The 22,471-nt window shown below is 44.8% G+C and overlaps 1 protein-coding gene across 4 annotated transcripts in view; it reads right to left on the reverse strand.

Annotated features, from left to right (window-relative positions):
• The window catches only part of CLUAP1 (clusterin associated protein 1), a 165,765-nt gene that overhangs the window by 83,560 nt on the left and 59,734 nt on the right, over positions 1–22,471 (reverse strand). For all 4 annotated transcript variants that reach the window (XR_012161187.2, XM_073362813.2, XM_073362811.2 and 1 more), the window contains exons 7-8: positions 20,442–20,575; positions 19,044–19,185 (exon numbers count right to left, since the gene is read on the reverse strand). Coding sequence is in view for 3 of the 4 variants with exons in the window: in XM_073362813.2 (XP_073218914.1) it covers positions 19,044–19,185; positions 20,442–20,575 (276 nt within the window). In the remaining variant the exon portion in view is untranslated. The remainder of the gene's footprint in view (positions 1–19,043; positions 19,186–20,441; positions 20,576–22,471) is intronic.

The raw sequence follows: 22,471 nt of genomic DNA on the forward strand, positions 1-22,471 counted from the left end.
CCAACCTAAACCTCCCCCCCTGCAACTTGAGACCATTACTCCTTGTTCTGTCATCTGCTACCACTGAGAACAGTCAAGATCCATCCTCTTTGGAACCCCCTTTCAGGTAGTTGAAAGCAGCTCAAATCCCCCCTCATTCTTCTCTTCCGTAGACTAAACATCCCCAGTTCCGTCAGCCTCTCCTCATAACTCATGTGTTCCAGTCCCCTAATCATTTTTGTTGCCCTCCGCTGGACTCTTAATTTTTTCACATCCTTCTTGTAGTGTGGGGCCCAAAACTGGATACAGTACTCCAGATGAGGCCTCACCAATGTCGAATAGAGGGGAACGATCACGTCCCTCGATCTGCTGGCTATGCCCCTACTTATACAGCCCAAAATGCCATTGGTCTTCCTGGCAACAAGGGCACACTGTTGACTCTAACCAGCTTCTCATCCACTGTAACCCCTAGGTCCTTTTCTGCAGAACTGCTGCCTAGCCATTCGGTCCCTAGTCTGTAACGGTGCATTGGATTCTTCTGTCCTAAGTGCAGGACTCTGCACTTGTCCTTGTTGAACCTCATCAGATTTCTTTTGGCCCAATCCTCTAATTTGTCCAGGGCCCTCTGTAACCTATCCCTACCCTCCAGCGTATCTACCACTGATCCCAGTTTAGTGTCATCTGCAAACTTACTGAGGGTGCAATCCACACCATCCTCCAGATCATTTATGAAGATATTGAACAAAACCGGCCCCAGAACCAACCCTTGGGGCACTCCACTTGATACCGGCTGCCAACTAGACATGGAGCCATTGATCACTACCCGTTGAGCCTGACAATCTAGCCAGCTTTCTATCCACCTTATAGTCCATTCATCCACCCCATACTTCTTTAACTTGCTGGCAAGAATACTGTGGGAGACCGTATCAAAAGCTTTGCTAAAGTCAAGGAATAACACGTCCACTGCTTTCCCCTCATCCACAGAGCCAGTTATCTCATCATAGAAGGCATTTAGATTAGTCAGGTATGACTTGCCCTTGGTGAATCCATGCTGACTGTTCCTGATCACTTTCCTCTCCTCTAAGTGCTTCAGAATTGATTCCTTGAGGACCTCCATGATTTTTCTAGGGACTGAGGTGAGGCTGACTATATTGCTCGGGCATGTAGGAATGAAATTAGGAGGGCCAAATCGCACCTGGAGCTGCAGCTAGTGAGAGATGTTAAGAGTAACAAGAAGGGTTTCTTCAGGTATGTTGGCAATAAGAAGAAAGCCAAGGAAAGTGTGGGCCCCTTAATGAATGAGGGAGGCAACCTAGTGACAGAAGATGTGGAAAAAGCTAATGTACTCAATGCTTTTTTTGCCTCTGTCTTCACGAACAAGGTCAGCTCCCAGACTGCTGCGCTGGGCATCACAACATGGGAAATAGATGGCCAGCCCTCTGTGGAGAAAGAGGTGGTTAGGGACTATTTAGAAAAGCTGGACGTGCACAAGTCCATGGGGCCAGACGAGTTGCATCCGAGAGTGCTAAAGGAACTGGCGGCTGTGATTGCAGAGCCATTGGCCATTATCTTTGAAAACTCGTGGCGAACGGGGGAAGTCCCGGATGACTGGAAAAAGGCTAATGTAGTGCCAATCTTTAAAAAAGGGAAGAAGGAGGATCTTGGGAACTAAAGGCCAGTAAGCCTCACTTCAGTCCCCGGAAAAATCATGGAGCAGGTCCTCAAAGAATCAATCCTGAAGCACTTGCATGAGAGGAAAGTGATCAGGAACAGCCAGCATGGATTCACCAAGGGAAGGTCATGCCTGACTAATCTAATCACCTTCTATGATGAGATTACTGGTTCTGTAGATGAAGGGAAAGCAGTGGATGTATTGTATCTTGACTTTAGCAAAGCTTTTGACACGGTCTCCCACAGTATTCTTGTCAGCAAGTTAAAGAAGTATGGGCTGGATGATTGCACTATAAGGTGGGTAGAAAGTTGGCTAGATTGTCGGGCTCAACGGGTAGTGATCAATGGCTCCATGTCTAGTTGGCAGCCGGTGTCAAGTGGAGTGCCCCAGGGGTCGGTCCTGGGGCCGGTTTTGTTCAATATCTTCATAAATGATCTGGAGGATGGTGTGGATTGCACTCTCAGCAAATTTGCGGATGATACTAAACTGGGAGGAGTGGTAGATACGCTGGAGAGCAGGGATAGGATACAGAGGGACCTAGACAAATTGAAAGATTGGGCCAAAAGAAATCTGATGAGGTTCAATAAGGATAAGTGCAGGGTCCTGCACTTAGGACGGAAGAACCCAATGCACAGCTACAGACTAGGGACCGAATGGCTAGGCAGCAGTTCTGTGGAAAAGGACCTAGGGGTGACAGTGGACGAGAAGCTGCATATGAGTCAGCAGTGTGCCCTTGTTGCCAAGAAGGCCAATGGCATTTTGGGCTGTATAAGTAGGGGCATAGCGAGCAGATCGAGGGACGTGATCATCCCCCTCTATTCGACATTGGTGAGGCCTCATCTGGAGTACTGTGTCCAGTTTTGGGCCCCACACTACAAGAAGGATGTGGATAAATTGGAAAGAGTCCAAAAGGGCAACAAAAATGATTAGGGGTCTGGAACACATGACTTATGAGGAGAGGCTGAGGGAACTGGGATTCTTTAGTCTGCGGAAGAGAAGAAAGAGGGGGGATTTGATAGCTGCTTTCAACTACCTGAGAGGTGGTTCCAGAGAGGATGGTTCTAGACTATTCTCAGTGGTGGAAGAGGACAGGACAAGGAGTAATGGTCTCAAGTTGCAGTGGGGGAGGTTTAGGTTGGATATTAGGAAAAACTTTTTCACTAGGAGGGTGGTGAAACACTGGAATGCGTTGCCTAGGGAGGTGGTGGAATCTCCTTCCTTAGAAGTTTTTAAGGTCAGGCTTGACAAAGCCCTGGCTGGGATGATTTAATTGGGGATGGGTCCTGCTTTTGAGCAGGGGGTTGGACTAGATGACCTACTGAGGTCCCTTCCAACCCTGATATTCTATGATTCTATGACTGGCCTGTAGTTCCCTGGATCCTCCTTCTTCCCTTTTTAAAAGATGGGCACTACATTAGCCTTTTTCCAGTCATCCGGGACCTCCGCTGATCGCCATGAGTTTTCAAAGATAATGGCCAATGGCTCTACAATCACATCCACCAACTCCTTTAGCACTCTCAGATGCAGTGCATCCGGCCGCATGGACTTGTGCTCGTCCAACTTTTCTAAATAGTCCTGAACCACTTCTTTCTCCACAGAGGGCTGGTCACCTCCTCCCCATGCTGTGCTGCCCAGTGCTTAGTCTGGGAGCTGACCTTGTTTGTGAAGACAGAGGCAAAAAAAGCATTGAGTACCTTAGCTTTTTCCACATCCTCTGTCACTAGGTTGCCTCCCTCATTTCAGTAAGGGGCCCACACTTCCCTTGACTTTCTTCTCGTTGCTAACATACCTGAAGAAACCCTTCTTGTTACTCTTAACATCTCTTGCTAGCTGCAACTCCAGGTGTGATTTGGCCTTCCTGATTTCACTCCTGTGACCTGTGTCCCATGCTGCAGAGGAAGGCGAAAACTCCCAAGGGTCTCTGCCAATCTCACCTGGGGAAAAATTCTTTCCCTAACCCATATATGGTGATCATTAGGATTGTCTGGAATTTTGCAGGATATTGTCAGCCTCTCACATCAGGTATCCCACAATACTTTGCAAAGCTGAAGTCAGCTTTCGTATTAGAAAACAAGAAGCATGTCAATGCCATCATCCATAAATGTTGTATCTTAGCACCTCTATGCCCAACTGGTATGGAATGTAGTATCCAAAACAGAGATAAGAAAAGTACAGAACAAAACAACAAGTACAGGAACTGTTACGAACTGTTGGGGTTGGTTTTAGTAACCTGTAAATAGTTTTGTAATTTTCAAAACCTTATTATACTACTACTAGCTGAAATGAACATCTCTGAGCACACCTTCTGTGTAAGGTGAACATGCTGCGAGATAAGAAATGCTTCCCAGAAGAAAAGTATATAGGTCTCCTTTTTGTATGATACTGCTTTGTCTTTAGACAATACATTTGGCTATGTTCAGTTACTTGGTCTATTGAACATTTTTAAGAATGAACTGTGAGTATAGTCAAACCTCTGGCTACACCTTTGAGTCAATAGGAGGTGGAGCTCAATAGCCACAGAGGCTCTGTATAGCAGCTCCTGGGTAGAAATTTCTTTTTCCCTCCTTAAACCCAGAGCCTGATCTCACTCTAGTGGTCCTGAAAGTGCATGACTCAGGATTTGGCCCACTGGTGTCTGGATGCTAGAATGCCTCACGAAGGACCCTTGATGATGTTCATGCGTCCTTCAGAAAAGTACATCACATGAAGTAGGGTAATTCATACTAATAGACAACGCACCGTATATTTGCAAAACAAGACTCTGAGAGAACAGCTTGTACGTAAGAACTTTAACTGGGAGTTCATATTCACAACAGAATTGTAATCTAGCAGTTATTTCTATACAACCAATAATCTGAGGATTATTTAGCCACTAGAAACTGAAGTCCCTGTTCCCCTTTACGGAATCATTTACACCTGTGAAAAGTGGGTGTAAATGCAACTAAATCAAATGTTCATGTTTTACAGCCACTTTGCACTGGTGCAAATGGCGACAAAGTGCTTGGCAGTGGAGACTAAGGCTATGTCTACACTACAAACCTTACAGAGGCACAGCTGTACTGCTGCAGCTGTGTCACTGTAAAGTCTCCTGTGTACCCCCTCTGTGCTGATAGGCGAGAGCTCTCCCGCCGGCATAATTAAACCATAATTTTTCACACCCTGACCGACAAAAGTTTTGCCACAAAAGAGCTAGTGTAGGTAAAATTTCAGAGTCCTAAACTCAAAATACAACATTATTATACAACCTATTCATGTCATTCTGTGCAACATAGTTCCAACAACCAGGGAGATCAGAAGTATGCAAGACTAACTAGAACTTTTTCTTTTAATGAGTTTTCTTGGTTTTTATATCACTTACACTAAAATGGTTTCTCTGAATGATTTTGATTCCATATTGACCTCTGTGACTCAGAATTTTACATACGGTTGTTCCTTAGTCTTAATGAATTTTAGGCTAGTCTGATTTCTATTTCATAATTCACACATCAACAGTACTTTAAGGGAATATTAATAGTGCACACAAACTAGCAAATGCAGGGAAAGTAAGTGCAGACTGAAAACTGATCAGCCCTTTCATCTTACTTCTTCCATAACATTATCACAACAAGAAGATACTTCATGAAGCTAAAGGGCAGTATATATAGAACTCACTTTAAGGGTATGTCTACACTACAAAATTAGGTCAATTTTATAGAAGTCGATTTTTAGAAATCGATTTTATACAGTTGATTTTGTATGTCCCCACTAAGCGCATTAAGTTGTCGGAGTGCGCCCTCAATACCATGGCTAGCATCGACTCACGACGCTATCCCACAGTTTCCGCAGTCTCCGCTGCCCATTGGAATTCTGGGTTAAGCTCCCAATGCCTGATGGGGCAAAAACATTGTCACGGGTGGTTTTGGGTACATGTCGTCAGTCTCCCCACCCTCCCTCCCTCTGTGAAAGCAACAGCGGACAATTGTTTCGTGCCTTTTATCCTGGGTTACCCGTGCAGACGCCATAGCATGGCAAGCATGGAGCCTGCTCAACTCACTGCTGCTGTTGTGAGCATTGTGAACACCTCGCGCATTATCCTGCAGTATGTGCAGAACCTGGCTAAGAAACTCCAGCAGGAGGACAATTGTGAGGAGGACATGGACACAGACGTTCCTGAAAGCACGGGCTGTGGCAATTGGGACATCATGGCGCCAGTGGTTGATACAGTGGAACGCCAATTCTGGGCCCGGCAAACAAGCACAGACTGGTGGGACCGCATAGTGTTGCAGGTATGGAATAATTCAAAGTGGCTGTGAAATTTTCGCATGCGTAAGGCCACTTTCCTTGAACTTTGTAAGTTGTTTTCCCCTGCCCTGAAGCACAGGAATACCAAGATGAGAGCTGCTCTGACAGTTGAGATGCGAGTAGCGATAGCCCTGTGGAAGCTTGCAACGCCTGACTGCTACCGGTCAGTCGGGAATCAATTTGGAGTGGGTAAATCTACTGTGGGGGCTGCTGTGATCCAAGCAGCCAATGCAATCATTGATGTTCTGTTATCAAGAGTAGTGACTCTGGGAAATCTGCAGGTTATAGTGGATGGCTTTGCTGTAATGGGGTTCCCTAACTGTGGTGGGGCAACAGATGGAACACATATCCCCATCTTGGCACTGGCCCACCTTGCCAACCAGTACATAAACCGAAGAGGTACTTCTCAATGGTGCTGCAAGCACTGGTGGATCACAAGGGATGTTTCACCGACATCAATGTGGGATGGCCGGGAAAAGTGCATGACGTTTGCATCTTTAGGAACTTCGGGCTGTTCGAGCAGCTGCAAGAAGGGACTTACTTCCCAGACCAGAAAATTACCGTTGGGGATGTTGAAATGCCAGTAGTTATCCTTGGGGACCCAGCCTACCCCTTGCTTCCATGGCTCATGAAGCCGTACATAGGTAGCCTGGACAGCAGTAAGGAGCAGTTCAACTATAGGCTGAGCAAATACAGAATGGTGGTAGAATGTGCCTCTGGACATTTAAAAACTCGCTGGCACTGTTTGCTGACTAGGTTAGACCTCAGCGCAACCAACATTCCCATTGTTATTGCTGCTTGCTGTGTGCTCCATAATATCTGTGAGAGTAAGGGGGAGACGTTTATAGTGCGGTAGGAGGTTGAGGCAAATAGCCTGGTGGCCGATTATGAGCATTCATTTCCTCATCTACAAAATCCTCCTCTCTGTTGCGTGAGACTCCCCTCTTGCAGGTGCCCATGGACAGTGGGTGGGGTAATGGTAGGGTCCCTCCTTAGAACGGCATGTAGCTGTTCATAGAAGAGGCATATATGGGGCTCTGACCCGGAGTGACCGTTTACCTCCTCTGTCTTTTGGTAGGCTTTTCTGAGCTCCTTAACTGGTACGCAGCACTGCTGTGTGTCCCTGTTGTAGCCTCTCTCCACCATGCCCTGTGCGATTTTGGCATACATATTAGTATTTCTTCTTTTTGATTGGAGTTCGGCCTGCACAGATCCTTCTCCCCGTTCAGCAATCAGATCCAGTGTCTCCCTTTCGGTCCATGCTGGAGCTCGTTTGTGATTCTGCGGGGGCTGCATGGTCACCTGTGCTGCTGAGCTTGCCATGCTGACCAAACAGGAAGTGAAATTCAAAATTTCCCAGGGCTTTTCCTGTGTATCTGGCTAGTGCATCGGAGTTCAAAGTGTTGTCTAGATCGGTCACATTGGAGCACTCTGGGATAGCTCCCGGAGACCAACAACATCGAATTGCATCTGCACTACCCCAGATTCAACCCAGCAAGGTCGATTTTAGCGCTACTCCCTTCGCTGGGGAGGAGTACAGAAGTCGATTTTGAGAGCCCTTTAGGTCGACAGAACGGGGTTGTGTTGTGTAGACGCATTCATTTTAAAATCGACCTAATGCGGCTAAATTCGACCTAACCCCGTAGTGTAGACCAGGGCTAAGTGGACATACTTTTTTAGTCAGTGTATGGGTGTTACTGCTGTAGGAAGTCAAAAAGTCAAATCTGACAGCATTCATTCACTTCAGAAATGGGATCTGTATCATCTTTATCTTCCATTACCTTCACTGGTTGCTTGTCCCTTTTTGATGTACTATAATTCAAAACTCTTTTCCTTCCCACAGGGGCTCTCTGACCTACAGTCCATATGAGAATCCTCCTACCAGCTCCACCAATCTTAGTTCCCTCCTCTATCCCTTCCCCCAAACTAGTGCTCCACATCTGGAAATCTCTCTGCCCCACCCACCCTTCCTTGAGTCACTGAGTCACTTTAAATTAGGGTTGTCAAGTGATTAAAACATTAATTGTGATTAATCACAGTTTTAACTGCACTGTTAAACAATATTTAGCATATCATTTATTTAAATACTTTTAGAGGTTTCCTATATTTTCAAATGTAGGTTCAGGGCTGGGGGCTCTGGGCTTCAACCCCTCTCAGGGCTCGGAGCATGTGGCTTTAGCCCCTCTTGGGGTGCAGAGCTCAGGATTTCAGCTGCTCTTAGGGCACGGGGTTCCAGCCCCCACCACCCACAGAGCTGCTGGCTGGGGCTTCTGTCCCCTGCCACCCGCGGAGCTGGGGTTTAAACACACACACACCACACGCACACTCCTGGCGGCACTGCGGGCTAGGGTTTCAACACCCTCACCACCTCTGCAGCTCCAGGCTGGGCCTTCAGCCCCACCACCATGAATGCCTCCTTCCCTCCCAACAGGTATTACAATTAACACATTAAAAGAATTAATGCGTTAATTTTGTTTTCAGTTAAGCGTAGGTGTTAACTGCGATTGACAGCCCTATTTTAAAGCCTTTATATCTAGTTTTAGCCTTCCCCCTTTTTTTTTTTAGTCAATAATTCACTTCCTGTAAACTCTCTTTGTGGCGCTTTTTATGGAGGACACCATAGAAATGAATGCCAGAAGCATGTACATGTAACTACTATGGGGTCAGTTAGATGTGCATTTATGAGTCTAATTAGTTGGCATAATAGTATTAGGTCAGTGGTTTTCAACCTGTATTCCATGGACCCCTGGGGGTCCGCAGACTATGTCTAAGACTGCCAAAGGGGTCTGCACCACCATTCGAAATTTTGTAGAGGTCCACAGATGAACAAAGGTTGAAAACCACTGTCCTGGAGGATTGCACACTTTCTGGCTTCTGTAGGTCAAATGCATTACACACACACACACCGGGGGGCTCACTGTATTCCTCCCCCCTCCCACACACCTGGACACACCCATACACCTGTGTGCCACCTTCCCAACCCCCTGTTTCAGGGATTTCCTGCAGCCCCTCCCACTGCCTCTCTCATGCTAGGGGTTCTGCGTGTCCCCTATTCCCCACTTGCCCCCGATGCCTGGGGCTATTTGTGCCCCCCATGCCACTGTCTCCCATTCTCTCCCCATATGGTAGGGACTCTGTGTGTCCCCTATATCACTGTCCTGCATGCCAAGCGGTCTCTCATTCCCCCTCCCACACTAGGGTCCCCCATTTCCCCTACCAGGAGAACTGTGTGCCCCTCAGTCCCCACTCACTCCACATGGCAGGGTCCTCCATTTCTCACCCCAGGCCCAGGGATTCTGTGTGCTCCCCATTCCCCCCCCTTGTGCTCCCCATTCTTATCTCTTTTCTTTCTATCTGGAAGATATGTGGCTCAGGGCATCAGCATTTGTAAACTGTATTGGGAAGATGGGCAGGGTATTCTTATCCTGAAAGGTGTTATTGGCTGTTATCAACTGTTTCTTTGATTTTATAGGTAACTGGGTGGTTGAAGGAGAGGGGAAATCTGCTAACTGGATACAAAAGGTTCCGTGTGTCCCCTATTTCCTCCTTCCAGTTTTCTGCTTTTTCCCAAAAGCTTTCTGAGCAGACATAGTGTTCAAAAGTTATCATGTCACAGACAAACAGACACAGAGAAATGCCATGGAACTGAGTGTAAGACCTTGCTTCATTCAGACAATTACAGCATGTATTAATATTTATGTTTTATTGTGTGCTGAACTATATGGTGAAGAGTTTAACTCCTGAAATATCTTTCCCATAGGACAGGAAAATGAGGAGCTGCACTCCAACATCATCATACTTACAAACCAGACTAAGCACTGCCAAAATAGAAGCAATTAGTAATTAAGATTTCTCTGCCTACTTTTAAATCTGATATTCAGTAACATTTAGCTACACTGGAGTGGAGTGGTCTCCTGGTGCCCATAAGAATGCTACTAAATATACATGATATAAATGTGCTTAGATAGAGAACTGAAGACTATAACCAAATGCTTTTTACATTAACCTTCTGTCTGGCTGCTGTAACAAGGATGTTGTGTGATGGGTATTTCCAGATTAAATATTTCAAATAGGACAGTTCACTGCAAAATTTACCAAAAGCACAGAATGAACAGAATTGAATCAAGGCCAGAGATTCCACTCAGAGACCACCGTGACAGCTGCATTCAAAATAGTGAAATGTGTTTTAAGTGACTACCCAAGGCCCTGATGAGAAATCAATGGTTAAATGAAGATGTCCTTCTAACAGTGGTGGAGTAGAAATGTACTCAATATATTTGTGGTTTCCTTGGGTTAGTCTATTAATAAGAAGTTGCCTATTAAGGGTGATCCCAGGTTCAACTTGTATATTATTAGAAGCTTTTATTAAAGCTTAGCACTTACAGTGTTTTCTCCTATTGATCTCAAACACTTTACCAAGGTCAGTAAACATTAAAACCCTTCTTCTACAAAAGACAAAATGAGACACACTCTAGGTATGTCTAGACTTGGAGCTAGGGGTGTGATTCCCAGCTTGTACAGGCACACTTACAGTAGCTCACTAAAAATAGTAGTGTAGCTGGGGTAGCATGGGCAGCGACGAGTACAAACCCGCCTGAGCCGGACAGTATGTACTTGGCCCAGATAGCCAGTGCCCCTGCTTGCCTCTGCAGACGCAGCCTGAGTTTGTGTTACTTGTGCAGGTCACACAGTGAGTCAATGTCAGAACAGGGAACTGAAACCACGTCTCCTAACTCGTTATTCAGCATCCTACCCTATCCCCTGGACCACACTGCCTCAGACGGCATAGATCTATTCATAGAGATCCATTCACTAGCTGCTAAACCCCCAGAGCAGTAACGAGCTCCTTTTTGGAACCACCTAGAAGATGTAACTCTAAAAATTGCCAGGACAGTGTAGGGTTGTTTTAGTGATGCTGTGGCAGAGACGCTGGCTTAGCAATGACTTTAGGACTCCCATTCCTTATGCTGGTGAAGGGCAGGTGCATTACCTTCACAATGGCCTCGACTGCTTCTGGAGAGGGAGTACAAGAACCACCATCCAGTACACTGGCACTCCCAAATGGACAACTGATGGCAGCAACCTAGAGAATGGCCTAGAAGAAAGTTTTCTGAGGTAGTCTCTTAGGTGACGATAGTTGAAGGAGAAGGAAAGAACTATTTTGAAAAGACACACTCTGTCCATGCTTTGATGGCTGAAAAGGGAGAAGGAGAGCAAGTAAAAGTGGTAAATAAGTAGTAGAGACTTTGGTGTGTTGGTCAATCACAGGATGACTAGGAGCCACCAGTGTGGTATGGCTGCGAAAAAGGCAAATGTGACCCTAGGATGCATCAAGTGAGGCATTTCCAAAAAAGCTACAGAAATATTAATGACATTGTACAAGACACAGGTAAGACCTCGTCTGGATTATGGTGTACAATTCTGGTCATTCATGTTCAGGAAAGATCAATTGAAATTAGAACAGGTTGATACAACGCTTCAAATTGGAAGAGCTAGGATGATCAGGTGAATGGAGAGGACTGGAAGAGCTTGACTTGTTTAGCTTAGCAAAACTAAGGCCGGGAGGGGATATGATCACTCTCTATAAATACACGAGGGAGGATGAAGAGCTACTATTTAAGCTAAAGACAATATTAGCACAAGAACAAATGGGTATAAACTGGCCAAAAATAAAATTCAAACTGGATAGTAGAAGATCTCTAACCATCAGAGGAGTGAGGTTCTGGAACAGCCTCCCACTACGAGCTGTGGGGACAAACAATTAGTTTTAAGAGAGAGATGGACAACTTGAATGGGGTTCTATGACGGGGTTGCTTATGACAGTGGGGGGCAGGGTTAGCCTGCCTTGAGGGTCCCATCTGGTTCACATCAGATGATCCTAAAATGTTATGCTTTAGACTTCAGCTTGTCACCTGCAGGGTTCAGAAGGGATTCCACAGTGTATTCTGGTTTTATTTTTGTCTCCTTCTTTTGAAGCATCAGGAATCTTGTAGTGTGGGCCCTACACTACAAGAAGAATGTGGAAAAAGTCCAGTGGAGGGCAAGAAAAATGATTAGGGGACTGGAACACATGACTTATGAGGAGAGGCTGAGGGAACTGGGATTGTTCAGTCTGCGGAAGAGAAGAATGAGGGTGGATTTGATAGCTGCTTTCAACTACCTGAAAGGGGGTTCCAAAGAGGATGGATCTAGACTGTTGTCAATGGTAGCAGATGACTCAATGAGGAGTAATGGTCTCAAGTTGCAGTGGGGGAGGTTTAGGTTGGATATTAGGAAAAACTTAGGGTGGTGAAGCACTGGAATGGGTTACCTAGGGAGGTGGTGGAATCTCCATCCTTAGAGGTTTTTAAGGCCTGGCTTGACAAAGCCCTGGCTGGGATGATTTAGTTGGGGATTGGTCCTGCTTTGAGCAGGGGGTTGGACTAGATGACCTCCTGAGGTCCCTTCTAACCCTGATATTCTATGATTCTGTGAATGGCCACACCTAGAGATGGGTCACCAGACCGGGGGCGGGGGCAGTGCTCTGTGTTGTCTCTGAGCACTCTCTCTCTAGGGTGCTTAGCTGGTTGGATCTTGCTCACATGCTCATAGTCCAACTGAAAACCATTTGTACACTCCAGAAAGAACTATCACCAGATCAGATTGGCCCTGACCTTGGGTTTGTTTGCCTTCATTAGCAGCATGGGGTGTGGTTCCCTTACCAGGATCATCTGAATCTCTCTCACTTAATCAATGTCCTGGCATTGGCGGGGTGTCAGGCATTGGTGCATCCCCGTCCCTCCCTCCCGTCCATTCTCTGTCTGTAGCAGATAATAGCCAAGGGTATATCTACACTTCACAAAAAAAAACTTGCAGCAGTGAATCTCAGAGCCCAAGTCAACTGACTTGGAGTGCACGGCTCATGCTAAAGGGCTAAAAATAACAGTTTAGACATTTGAGCTCAGGCTGGAACCCAGGCTCTGAAACCTGGCAAGGGGGAAGAGTCCTGGAGCCCAGGCTCCAGCCCACGCCAAATGTCTACACTGCTATTTTTAGCCCAGTATTGAGAACCCAAGCTGCCTGATTGAGTTGACTCGGGATCTGAGACTCACTGCCACTGTTTTTTTTTTTTTTAGGTTTTTTTTTTTTGCAGTTTAGATGTATCCTTAGTGTCCTGAGGGCTGTAATACTTTGGTCTAATTTCAGTTGTTGGGTTTAGTGTGTGGGTGTTGGGTAGTGTCGGTGGCCTGTGATAGACGGGAGGTCAGACTAGATGATCTACTGCTCCCTTCTGGCCTTAAATTCTCTGACTCTAAACAGCATATTTATTATAAAATGATGCCATATAACTGCGTTCAATTCAAAAACTTGCCTTTTTCCTTTACACCAGTTTTGCTCAGTCACCAGTTGCATTTTAAAAGGCAGAGAAAAGTTAGGCATCTCATATGGGCTATAGAGAGGTTCCAAGGCCTTAAATCTGAAAAGCCTAAAACACTGCTTCTACAGTGGATTCAGCCACCACTCCCCCGTCGACTCCGCTTCCGCCTCTCGCCGTGGTGGAGTTCCAGAGTCGACGGCAGAGTGATCGGGGATTGATTTATCGCGTCTACACTAGACGTGATAAATCGATCCCCGATAGATTGATCGCTACCCGCCAATCCAGCGGGTAGTGTAGACATGCCCTAAGTGCACTAGAAATTACAGTCTCATTATTCAACCAGTCTCTAGCCTGGAGTGAGATTTCATCCTATAAAACATTCATTTGTTCAAGGAAGGTTGGGTAGGAATCAGTCCTCAGTATTGAATGGCATCTAGTGGTTCTACTACTGAGTTAATCTAATTACACTGCAGTCGGTCTTTTTACTAGCAAGCTATTTAAACAAAACACACAGAAACACAACAAAAGAACTGACAATCATTTCTCCTACAAAAGATCGTTAAGATTTGATTGGAAGAATAAAAGGTAAATAAGAATTGGAAAATCAATGTGGTGTTTAGGAAAAAGTGTTGACAGTTTAAGGGAGTGAGTATTGCAATGGATTAGCACTTTAGTCATTTTTCTTCTGTTGGTTCTGGAAAGGATACAGTGATGATAAAGTCCAGAACAACTGTCGTTTCCAAACTGTCAGTGTTAGATCATAGAGAGACAACTTCTGTTGGTGTGAGAGACAAGCTTTCGAGCTTACACAGAGTTTTTCTTCAGCTATTACCTCAACCACCTTGTCCCTCTAATATGCTGGGATCGACATGGCTACAACACAGCATACAGTGTTAGATCATACTAATCTTGGAGCAATTTTTTTTCAAGCATAAGATAAATTGTCCACTTTAGTGACAAATTGCCAAGGGTGCTAAAGCATCACCTGAAAAGCAAACAGACTGATGGAGGAGGATGGAGAAAAGCAACAGTAGGTATTTTAGGATGGCAGGGAGGTAATGCTTGAGGAGGTGCAATACTGCACTGTCATTTGTTTCACCAAGTTTGAGAATAGGAGATTAGCAGTGAAAGCCTGAAGTTCATTTTAAAGGCCTAATTCTGCTTCCTCTCCCACTGGCCAAACTCTGATTTCCAGAAGTTTTAAAAATCTGCATTGCCTGGGGACTTCAGCTGGAGTTTTGGCTGCTCAGCACTTTTGACAATCTACCTAGGTGGTGGTACTAGAGGCACTGGTTAATGATGCTTCCCTGAATGGGGATGATGGAGATCTTTGGCCAATCTTTTTCTTTAAATGTGGGGTCTGCTTTTAGCATAACTGCTTCCCCACCTTCTGCTGTTAATCCTCACCATCTCCCTTCCCCATTCCTGGTATTCCCCCATCTGGGCTTTTTTGTCAAGTGGATCAATTTCCTAGGTGCTACCAACACCAGGCCTGAGAACTGCATGCTAAGTAATGAGGAGTGGGCTGTGCTATTTGATACATATGGCTTTGTAGCAGCAGCAATCAGGAAAAATACCAAGTTATTTGCAACTGGTTTCCAGAGGTGCTGAGTCCCTGAAACTTCCATTTAAGTTATACCCTCATTGTAAGCATCAGGGAATAGAAACATTAGTAACCCTAGCAACTAAGGAAGGGAGAAAACATTTCAGTTCAACCGGCTATTTTCAACTGTTATTAATAAAAATGTGTAAAAATAATAATTAACATTTTATAAAATGATCTGTGGCAAGATTGTATAAGTAGGGGCATAGCGAGCAGATCGAGGGACATGATCGTTCCCCTCTATTCGACATTGGTGAGGCCTCATCTGGAGTACTGTGTCCAGTTTTGGGCCCCACACTTCAAGAAGGATGTGGATAAATTGGAGAGAGTCCAGCGAAGGGCAACAAAAATGATTAGGGGACTGGAACACATGAGTTATGAGGAGAGGCTGAGGGAGCTGGGATTGTTTAGCCTGCAGAAGAGAAGAATGAGGGGGGATTTGATAGCTGCTTTCAACTACCTGAAAGGGGGTTCCAAAGAGGATGGCTCTAGACTGTTCTCAATGGTAGCAGATGACAGAACGAGGAGTAATGGTCTCAAGTTGCAGTGGGGGAGGTTTAGATTGGATATTAGGAAAAACTTTTTCACTAAGAGGGTGGTGAAACACTGGAATGCGTTACCTCGGGAGGTGGTAGAATCTCCTTCCTTAGAGGTTTTTAAGGTCAGGCTTGACAAAGCCCTGGCTGGGATGATTTAACTGGGAATTGGTCCTGCTTTGAGCAGGGGGTTGGACTAGATGACCTTCTGGGGTCCCTTCCAACCCTGATATTCTATGATTCTATGAAGGACAAGTGCAGAGTGCTGCACTTATGACGGAAGAATCCCATGCACCGCTACAGACTAGGGACCGAATGGCTAGGCAGCAGTTCTCCAGAAAAGGACCTAGGGGTTACAGTGGATGAGAAGCTGGATATGAGTCAGCAGTATGCCCTTGTTGCCAAGAAGGCTAATGGCATATTGGGTTAAACTTCCAGTCTCAGTATAAAGATTTGACAGTATTTGAACAGAAAGGAGAAATCAGATTTTAGGCTTCATTACAAGTTTTCTTTCAGTCAGGGACATACGTACTTTCTTTTCTGCCAAGGATACGCATATGGACTACAGCATTATAAACCAAAGGGGTGAAAATACCAGGTTGGTTGTGGATTAGAAACACATGGACTAATGACCAAAGCGATAATGCTGATAAAAAGGGTAGCTAATGGGAAACTGGATAACATGGATTACTAACCCGTCAAACTCCTTGATTGAATTGTGAATCGTACACCAATTTTTCAAGACCCTTGTTATCTTTTAGACAGCTTCTTTTATACTTCATATGAACAATGTAGCAAGACAGCTCTACTAGTGCTGTCCAATCAGCATGCAGAAATACTTTGTACTGTGACAGAAATCACAGATTTTATTAAATGACCTTGTTTTCCCCATGGTTATAAAACAGCCTACATTTCCTACGAACCTCCCTCATCAACTGTGCTCTGCTGCTTACAATTCTTATTTCCACACAAAAACCTGCAGTATGCAAAACACACTTTCAGGGCAGATTTCTGGGCAAGAGGACAGCATAAAGAGATTAGAAGGAATTTCATCATGACTCAAGCAAAGATAAGATGGTGCCAATGGGGGAAGGTACACAAAAATATGGGGCTAAATTCTGTAACTATTCATTTTCAGATCCCAAATGGATGCAAATTCATGCTGCAAAAGCAAAATTAACATGCATACATATTTTGAGTACCAATAACCTCATGCACAGCCCCTCAATGCAGAATATTTCTGCCAGGAGTAGGGGCAACCTGTACTGGCAAAGAAGGATATGATCTACATATGCAAGACAGGTTTCAGAGTAACAGCCGTGTTAGTCTGTATTCGCAAAAAGAAAAGGAGGACTTGTGGCACCTTAGAGACTAACAAATTTATTTGAGCATAAGCTTTCATGAGCTATAGCTCACTTCATTGGATGCATACTGTGGAAACTGCAGAAGACATTATATACACAGAGACCATGAAACAATACCTCCTCCCACCCCACTCTCCTGCTGGTAATAGCTTATCTAAAGTGATCACTCTCCTTACAATGTGTATGATAATCAAGTTGGGCCATTACCAGCAGGAGAGTGAGTTTGTGGGGGGGGAGGGAGGGCGCGGAGTGTGAGAAAACCTGGATTTAAGCTGGAAATGGCCCAACTTGATTATCATACACATTGTAAGAAGAGTGATCACTTTAGATAAGCTATTACCAGCAGGAGAGGGGGTGGGAGGAGGTATTGTCTCATGGTCTCTGTGTATATAATGTCTTCTGCAGTTTGCACAGTATGCATCCGATGAAGTGAGCTGTAGCTCACGAAAGCTTATGCTCAAATAAATTGGTTAGTCTCTAAGGTGCCACAAGTACTCCTTTTCTATATGCAAGACACTAAGGTCTGAGAAAAGGAAGCTCTATGTATCAAAAACACTTCACAATACATACACAAAATACTGAAGTATAGGCAGATGTGAAGGGTGGAAATAGTAAACATTTATGGGTGAAATAAAGGATAAAAAAAAGCCTGGGCTAGTAATGATAAGAAGTAAGCCCAAAGATTGACAGTAGCAGTAACACAAACTACAAGGAACAAGTGGCTGAAAGGATGACTGGTGAAAGATTTGCGGCAACCTGTATATGAAATGGAAAAGGAGGAAGGAAGGAAAGAAATCCAAATATAAAAGGAAGGGAGAAAGCAAACTGAATTAATGCAACTCAGAGAGTCACAGGAACACACAAGATTCCAACACAACAGGAATGAAGGCCGCATAAGGGGGAACTCTAAAATGGCTAAACTTTTAAGAGCTATTTTTGATCAGTTTTCAATTAAGAGAATGACAATGAGGAGGTTGGAGAACCTTGTGCAAGGAGACTATTAAACACACTAATTGACAAAGCATTGAGAAAACAGTAAGAGTTTGTCTGCATGACAAGTTTCTGCACTGCAAGTCAGGGTGTGACTCTACTAGCTTGCTTCAACCTAACATGCTGTGTGGACACTGCTACAACAGCATGGTGAAAGTCAGCTTGCAAAGTGTAGTACGCCAAGCTGCACTCTGGCACGTCTACTGCACTGTGGCAGTGTCCACACAAGATGTTTCTGTGAAGCAAGCTGGTGAGCTGTAGATTCACACCTTGGCTTGCCATCATAGGCACCAACTTCCCCTCTTTTCTCTGGTTGCTTGACCCCCTCCCTCTGCCCCCGGCCCTGCCCCCACTCCACCTGTTCCATGAGGCCCTGCCCCTTCCCACCCATTCCAACCCCTTTCCCAAAGTCCCCGCCCCAACTCCACCCCCTCCCTACCCCTATTCCAACTCCTTCCCCAAATCCCCGCCCTGGGCTCACCTCCTCCCCTGAGTGCACCATGTTCCCACTCCTCCCGCCCCTCCTGGAGCGTGCTAAGCATTGCCAAACAGTTGTTTGGCAGCAGCCTGGCAGGAAGTGCTGGGAGGTAGGCAGAGGAGCGGGGACGCAGCGCACTCTGGGGAGGAGGCAAGGAGGGAGTGGGGGCAGGGGGAGCTTGGCTGCCAGTGGGTGCAGAGCACCCACTAATTTTTCCCCATGGGTGCTCCAGCCTGGGAGCTCCCATGGGAGTTGGCACCTATGCTTGCCATGTAGACAAGCCCAAAGGAAATAAAGAATACCTGATAATTGTAAATACATGCACTGCAAGATGCATCCATTGGTTTTAAAAGAATTAGAAAGAAGGAGTTCAGAACTGCTGAAAATTGGTTCTTTGTGAACCCTGGGAAGTATGTGAGAGATAAAAGGAGAAATAAAAGACGATAGGGGAAAGGTTACAGTGATTGGAAAAGACAGCAGTTGCCTGATGCTGATCTAATAGCTTAACTCCACTGACTCATGAGCTAAAAGTACGTTACCTTGTCTGCTCAAGATCGCTCCAGTTCAAAACGAGACAACACAAAATGATGATCTCATCAGTGGAGACAGCTCTGAGGATATGTATTAATTGATAGCATGCTGCTGTGGGAAGCGGCAGGAGGCAATGGAAGTCTTTTTGGCTATTGCTTGATAATAAACAGTGGCCTGCATGATGGGGAAAGAGGTTAAACAAGTACATTTAACTAAGCTAATGTTTTGTCTGGAAAAACAAAACTCTCTTACCTCAAACCTCTCCTGCTCTAGCCTGTGATGATCATCCAGTTGCTGTTCCAGATAGGCCAGATTACGGAATTTTTCCAGATAACTGCTATATTGTTTCTGCAGCTCCTCCTCAATCTTCTCATACTCATCCATAAAGGCTGGTCTGGACAGCCCAGAGACAAAATACAGAAAACAAAACTATTTGAAGCTGCAGAACTCTGCAACATGCTCTTTCGTTTTTTTAGTTCCCTCTGTATTCCTACACTATTAGCCTAATCCAAAAAGCATCTCTCTTCACTCTAAATTTGCCACATTATTTTAAAGACACTAGAATCACTGGGCAAAATCTTACCCTCTGTTGCACAGGTGTGCTTGGACAAAGGAAAATTGTAAGCAGCCTTCCACCACACCCACCCATGTAAGCAGAAAGGCAGTATTTTCCCCTAGCAATAAGGACAACACTAGCAAGAGTTTAGTTTTCTTGCTGATCAGAGCTCCATGCCTCAAAGCAGGCATGGTCCAGCCCCACAGTAGGTTAGCACATGTTCTTCTACTTGCTATCTGTGCTTGCCAGGATATGTTATTTCTCTGTAACAGAACTGTCCTAATAATGTGGCTGGCTGTGTGCCCATCCTCCATCAGCAATAAACCACCATGTCACCCTGTGCCAGAAGGAAGGCTCTTGTACAACACAGACCAGTTCTGCTCTGCTGTCCATGCCCACCCCATGTGCCTCCATCTGGTAGAGACAGGATTTTTATCACAGCATTTACACACAAACATAACGCAGGCACTTCCACACCCTGGGATTTCCTTATTTTCTCTCATCAGCGAGATCACAGATGAAGCAATTGTTCATACTCAATACAAGATCCCAATATGACTGAAGCTAGAAACCAAATCTAAGGCCTGACTGTGTGTGCCTTGATTGCATGGCAGTCCAGGATGCTCTCTAGATGACTCTTCCCCAACCAAGGATACTTCATGACCTGTTTCTTCATCTACTACCTACCAGCAGCTGGAAAAGTTAGGAACATCTTAGAAATCAAGCAGCATGTTTCACCATTATTTCTCCTAGGAGCATCTGCACCCACAGATACCATCTGGGTTTAATGACTTTTTTAAAGTCTGATCATTTTTAAAAGTTCAAGTGACCATTTAAAAATAAAGTAACATTTTCTCCATCTTGACAGTAGCAAAATGTTAGTCAATTTCAAAACCAGATGATTGGAAAATTAGTTATTACAGCCTAGGCATTTTTACAGTGGCAAACCACCACATTTATTGCACTCCCCAGAGGCCATCATATTTCTTGGACTCTTTAAAGACTAGTCAGTCTTCACTACAGTGGGCATTAAGAATACCCTTCACCATCAGTTATACTAATTCTGCAGTGGATAAAAGGTACATAGTCTTTACCGGACACTCTGTAGGGTCTGTAGTCGCTTCTGGTTTCTTTCCAGTTCCAGTTTTCTCTTTTCAATCTTGGCTTCCAAGTTAGCTTCATCAGAGGCCACATTATTCAACATGTCCTTAGTCTTCTGGACTTGTTCCTGAAAGAGAGAATGAGTAGCTGAGTCATGTCCTGCAGAAGCGTAACTCCAATCGTTTTTCAGACTCCAGGCCTGATTCTGCATTATCTTGCACCTTGTGTCACCACAGAATTTTGTAACCGTGAGCCATGTTATGCAATCAGGCTCAGGCAAAGATCAGTCTTCCACCAGCACTCCTGAGTGTCACACTCACATCTTTTCATGTATTTATACCTGCTCCTGTATTTTCCACTCCATGCATCTGATGAAGTGGGTTCTAGCCCATGAAAGTTTATGCCCAAATAAATGTGTTAGTCTCTAAGGTGCCACAAGGACTCCTTGTTGTTTTTGCTGATACAGACTAACACGGCTACCACTCTGAAACCTATCACTCTTATTACAATCATCATTTAGCTTCTCATACATCATGGGTCTCACTGACAGCATTAGAAAGGTCATTACCTTGTTTACAAATCAAACCTATTTATTGTGGACACTACAGAGAAAATCCTGTTCTCATAACAGCTGGCTTTTTCTTTTCCTCTTTCTGATCCTGGGATTAGACATGGATTACACAGTATTATTCTGCACTGCTCAGCACTGACACTGCATGAAAGTAAACCAACACCATTGTTTTGGGACTAAATATGGCCTCTGTGCATGGATTCTGCAGTTTCAACTGGATAGTGTATTCTTCAGTTCTTGTCCTCAACCGTTACACAATATTGCGATTTTGAACAGCTGTCATATCCCACTCCAGAGTGGCCTGCATTTCAGTGGTGGGTAAAGTGATTTCTAGGTGCAATGACTATAAAGCACTTTAAGAACCCTCTGGACTAAAGGCACTGTTACAGCTGCAACTGCAAACCATTATTAGGTTTGCCTGTGCCAAACCAGGGTCACTCAGCTGGTTCCAATAAATTCACCCACTGGGAGAAGTTCCTATATACAGCATCCAGTGAGCCTTTTTTAGGTTCATTCTTCCCAAACCAAAGTGAATCTGCATTCAAATACACAGTAGATTTAAACTGAGCCTGGTGCTGTTGTAATTGTGATGTAGTCTACCTGTAAGGCTGTTTATTGCAGTGATTATGCATTCAAAGAAGCAATTATTTGAAGATGCAATCCAAGGACTCTTCCATTTCTGTTTGCCTCTTCTTAAATGAAAAGGAAATTCAATGGAGAATTCTACTCAGATGCAGCACTATGGCTGAGATTTTTAACAATTCAAAATGAGGATTTTCAAAGATATGTTTCCCAAAGCAATTGCAATTCAGCCAGTTTAGGCAGACTTGCAAAATTCTATAAGCCCATTTGCCCAAGAAGAGTAATCTATTTCTTGGCAGGCGAGAAAAATAGTTTTTTCATTATCACCATCATCATCATTCTGGCAAAGGCACCAGTATATTTGGTGCCTAGCTAGGTACATTTTCACAACAGTTTTCCAAGGCTGACAATGCTCATATGAAGTATATTGTGGCACAAAAATTAGAGGGCTAATCCTGTAAACACTACCAGGCATGCAGATTTTTCCTGGCTGTGTGTGCATGCAGTGGCGGGGAGGGAGTAGATAGTCTTTTCTCCCTTGCATGGCCCATATATGGGAACTAAAGGTAAATTCATGGATGATGGGTCCATCAATGGCTATTACGTAGGATGGGCAGAGATGGTGTCCCTAGCCTCTATTTGCAAGAAGCTGGGAATGAGTAACAGGGGATGGATCACTTTATGATTACCTGTTCCGTTCATTCCCTCTGAAGCACATGGCATTGGCCACTGTTGGAAGACAGAATACTGGGCTAGATGGACCTTTGGCCTGACCCAGTTTGACTGTTCTTATATTCTTATGAAAAAGGAATGCATTTAGGGTAATGCAGCGCCATGGCTCCTCTAGGGGCACGCGATGCCTGAAAGAAG

Source organism: Lepidochelys kempii, chromosome 10, assembly GCF_965140285.1.
Source record: "Lepidochelys kempii isolate rLepKem1 chromosome 10, rLepKem1.hap1, whole genome shotgun sequence".
NCBI classification, from domain to species: Eukaryota; Metazoa; Chordata; order Testudines; family Cheloniidae; genus Lepidochelys; species Lepidochelys kempii.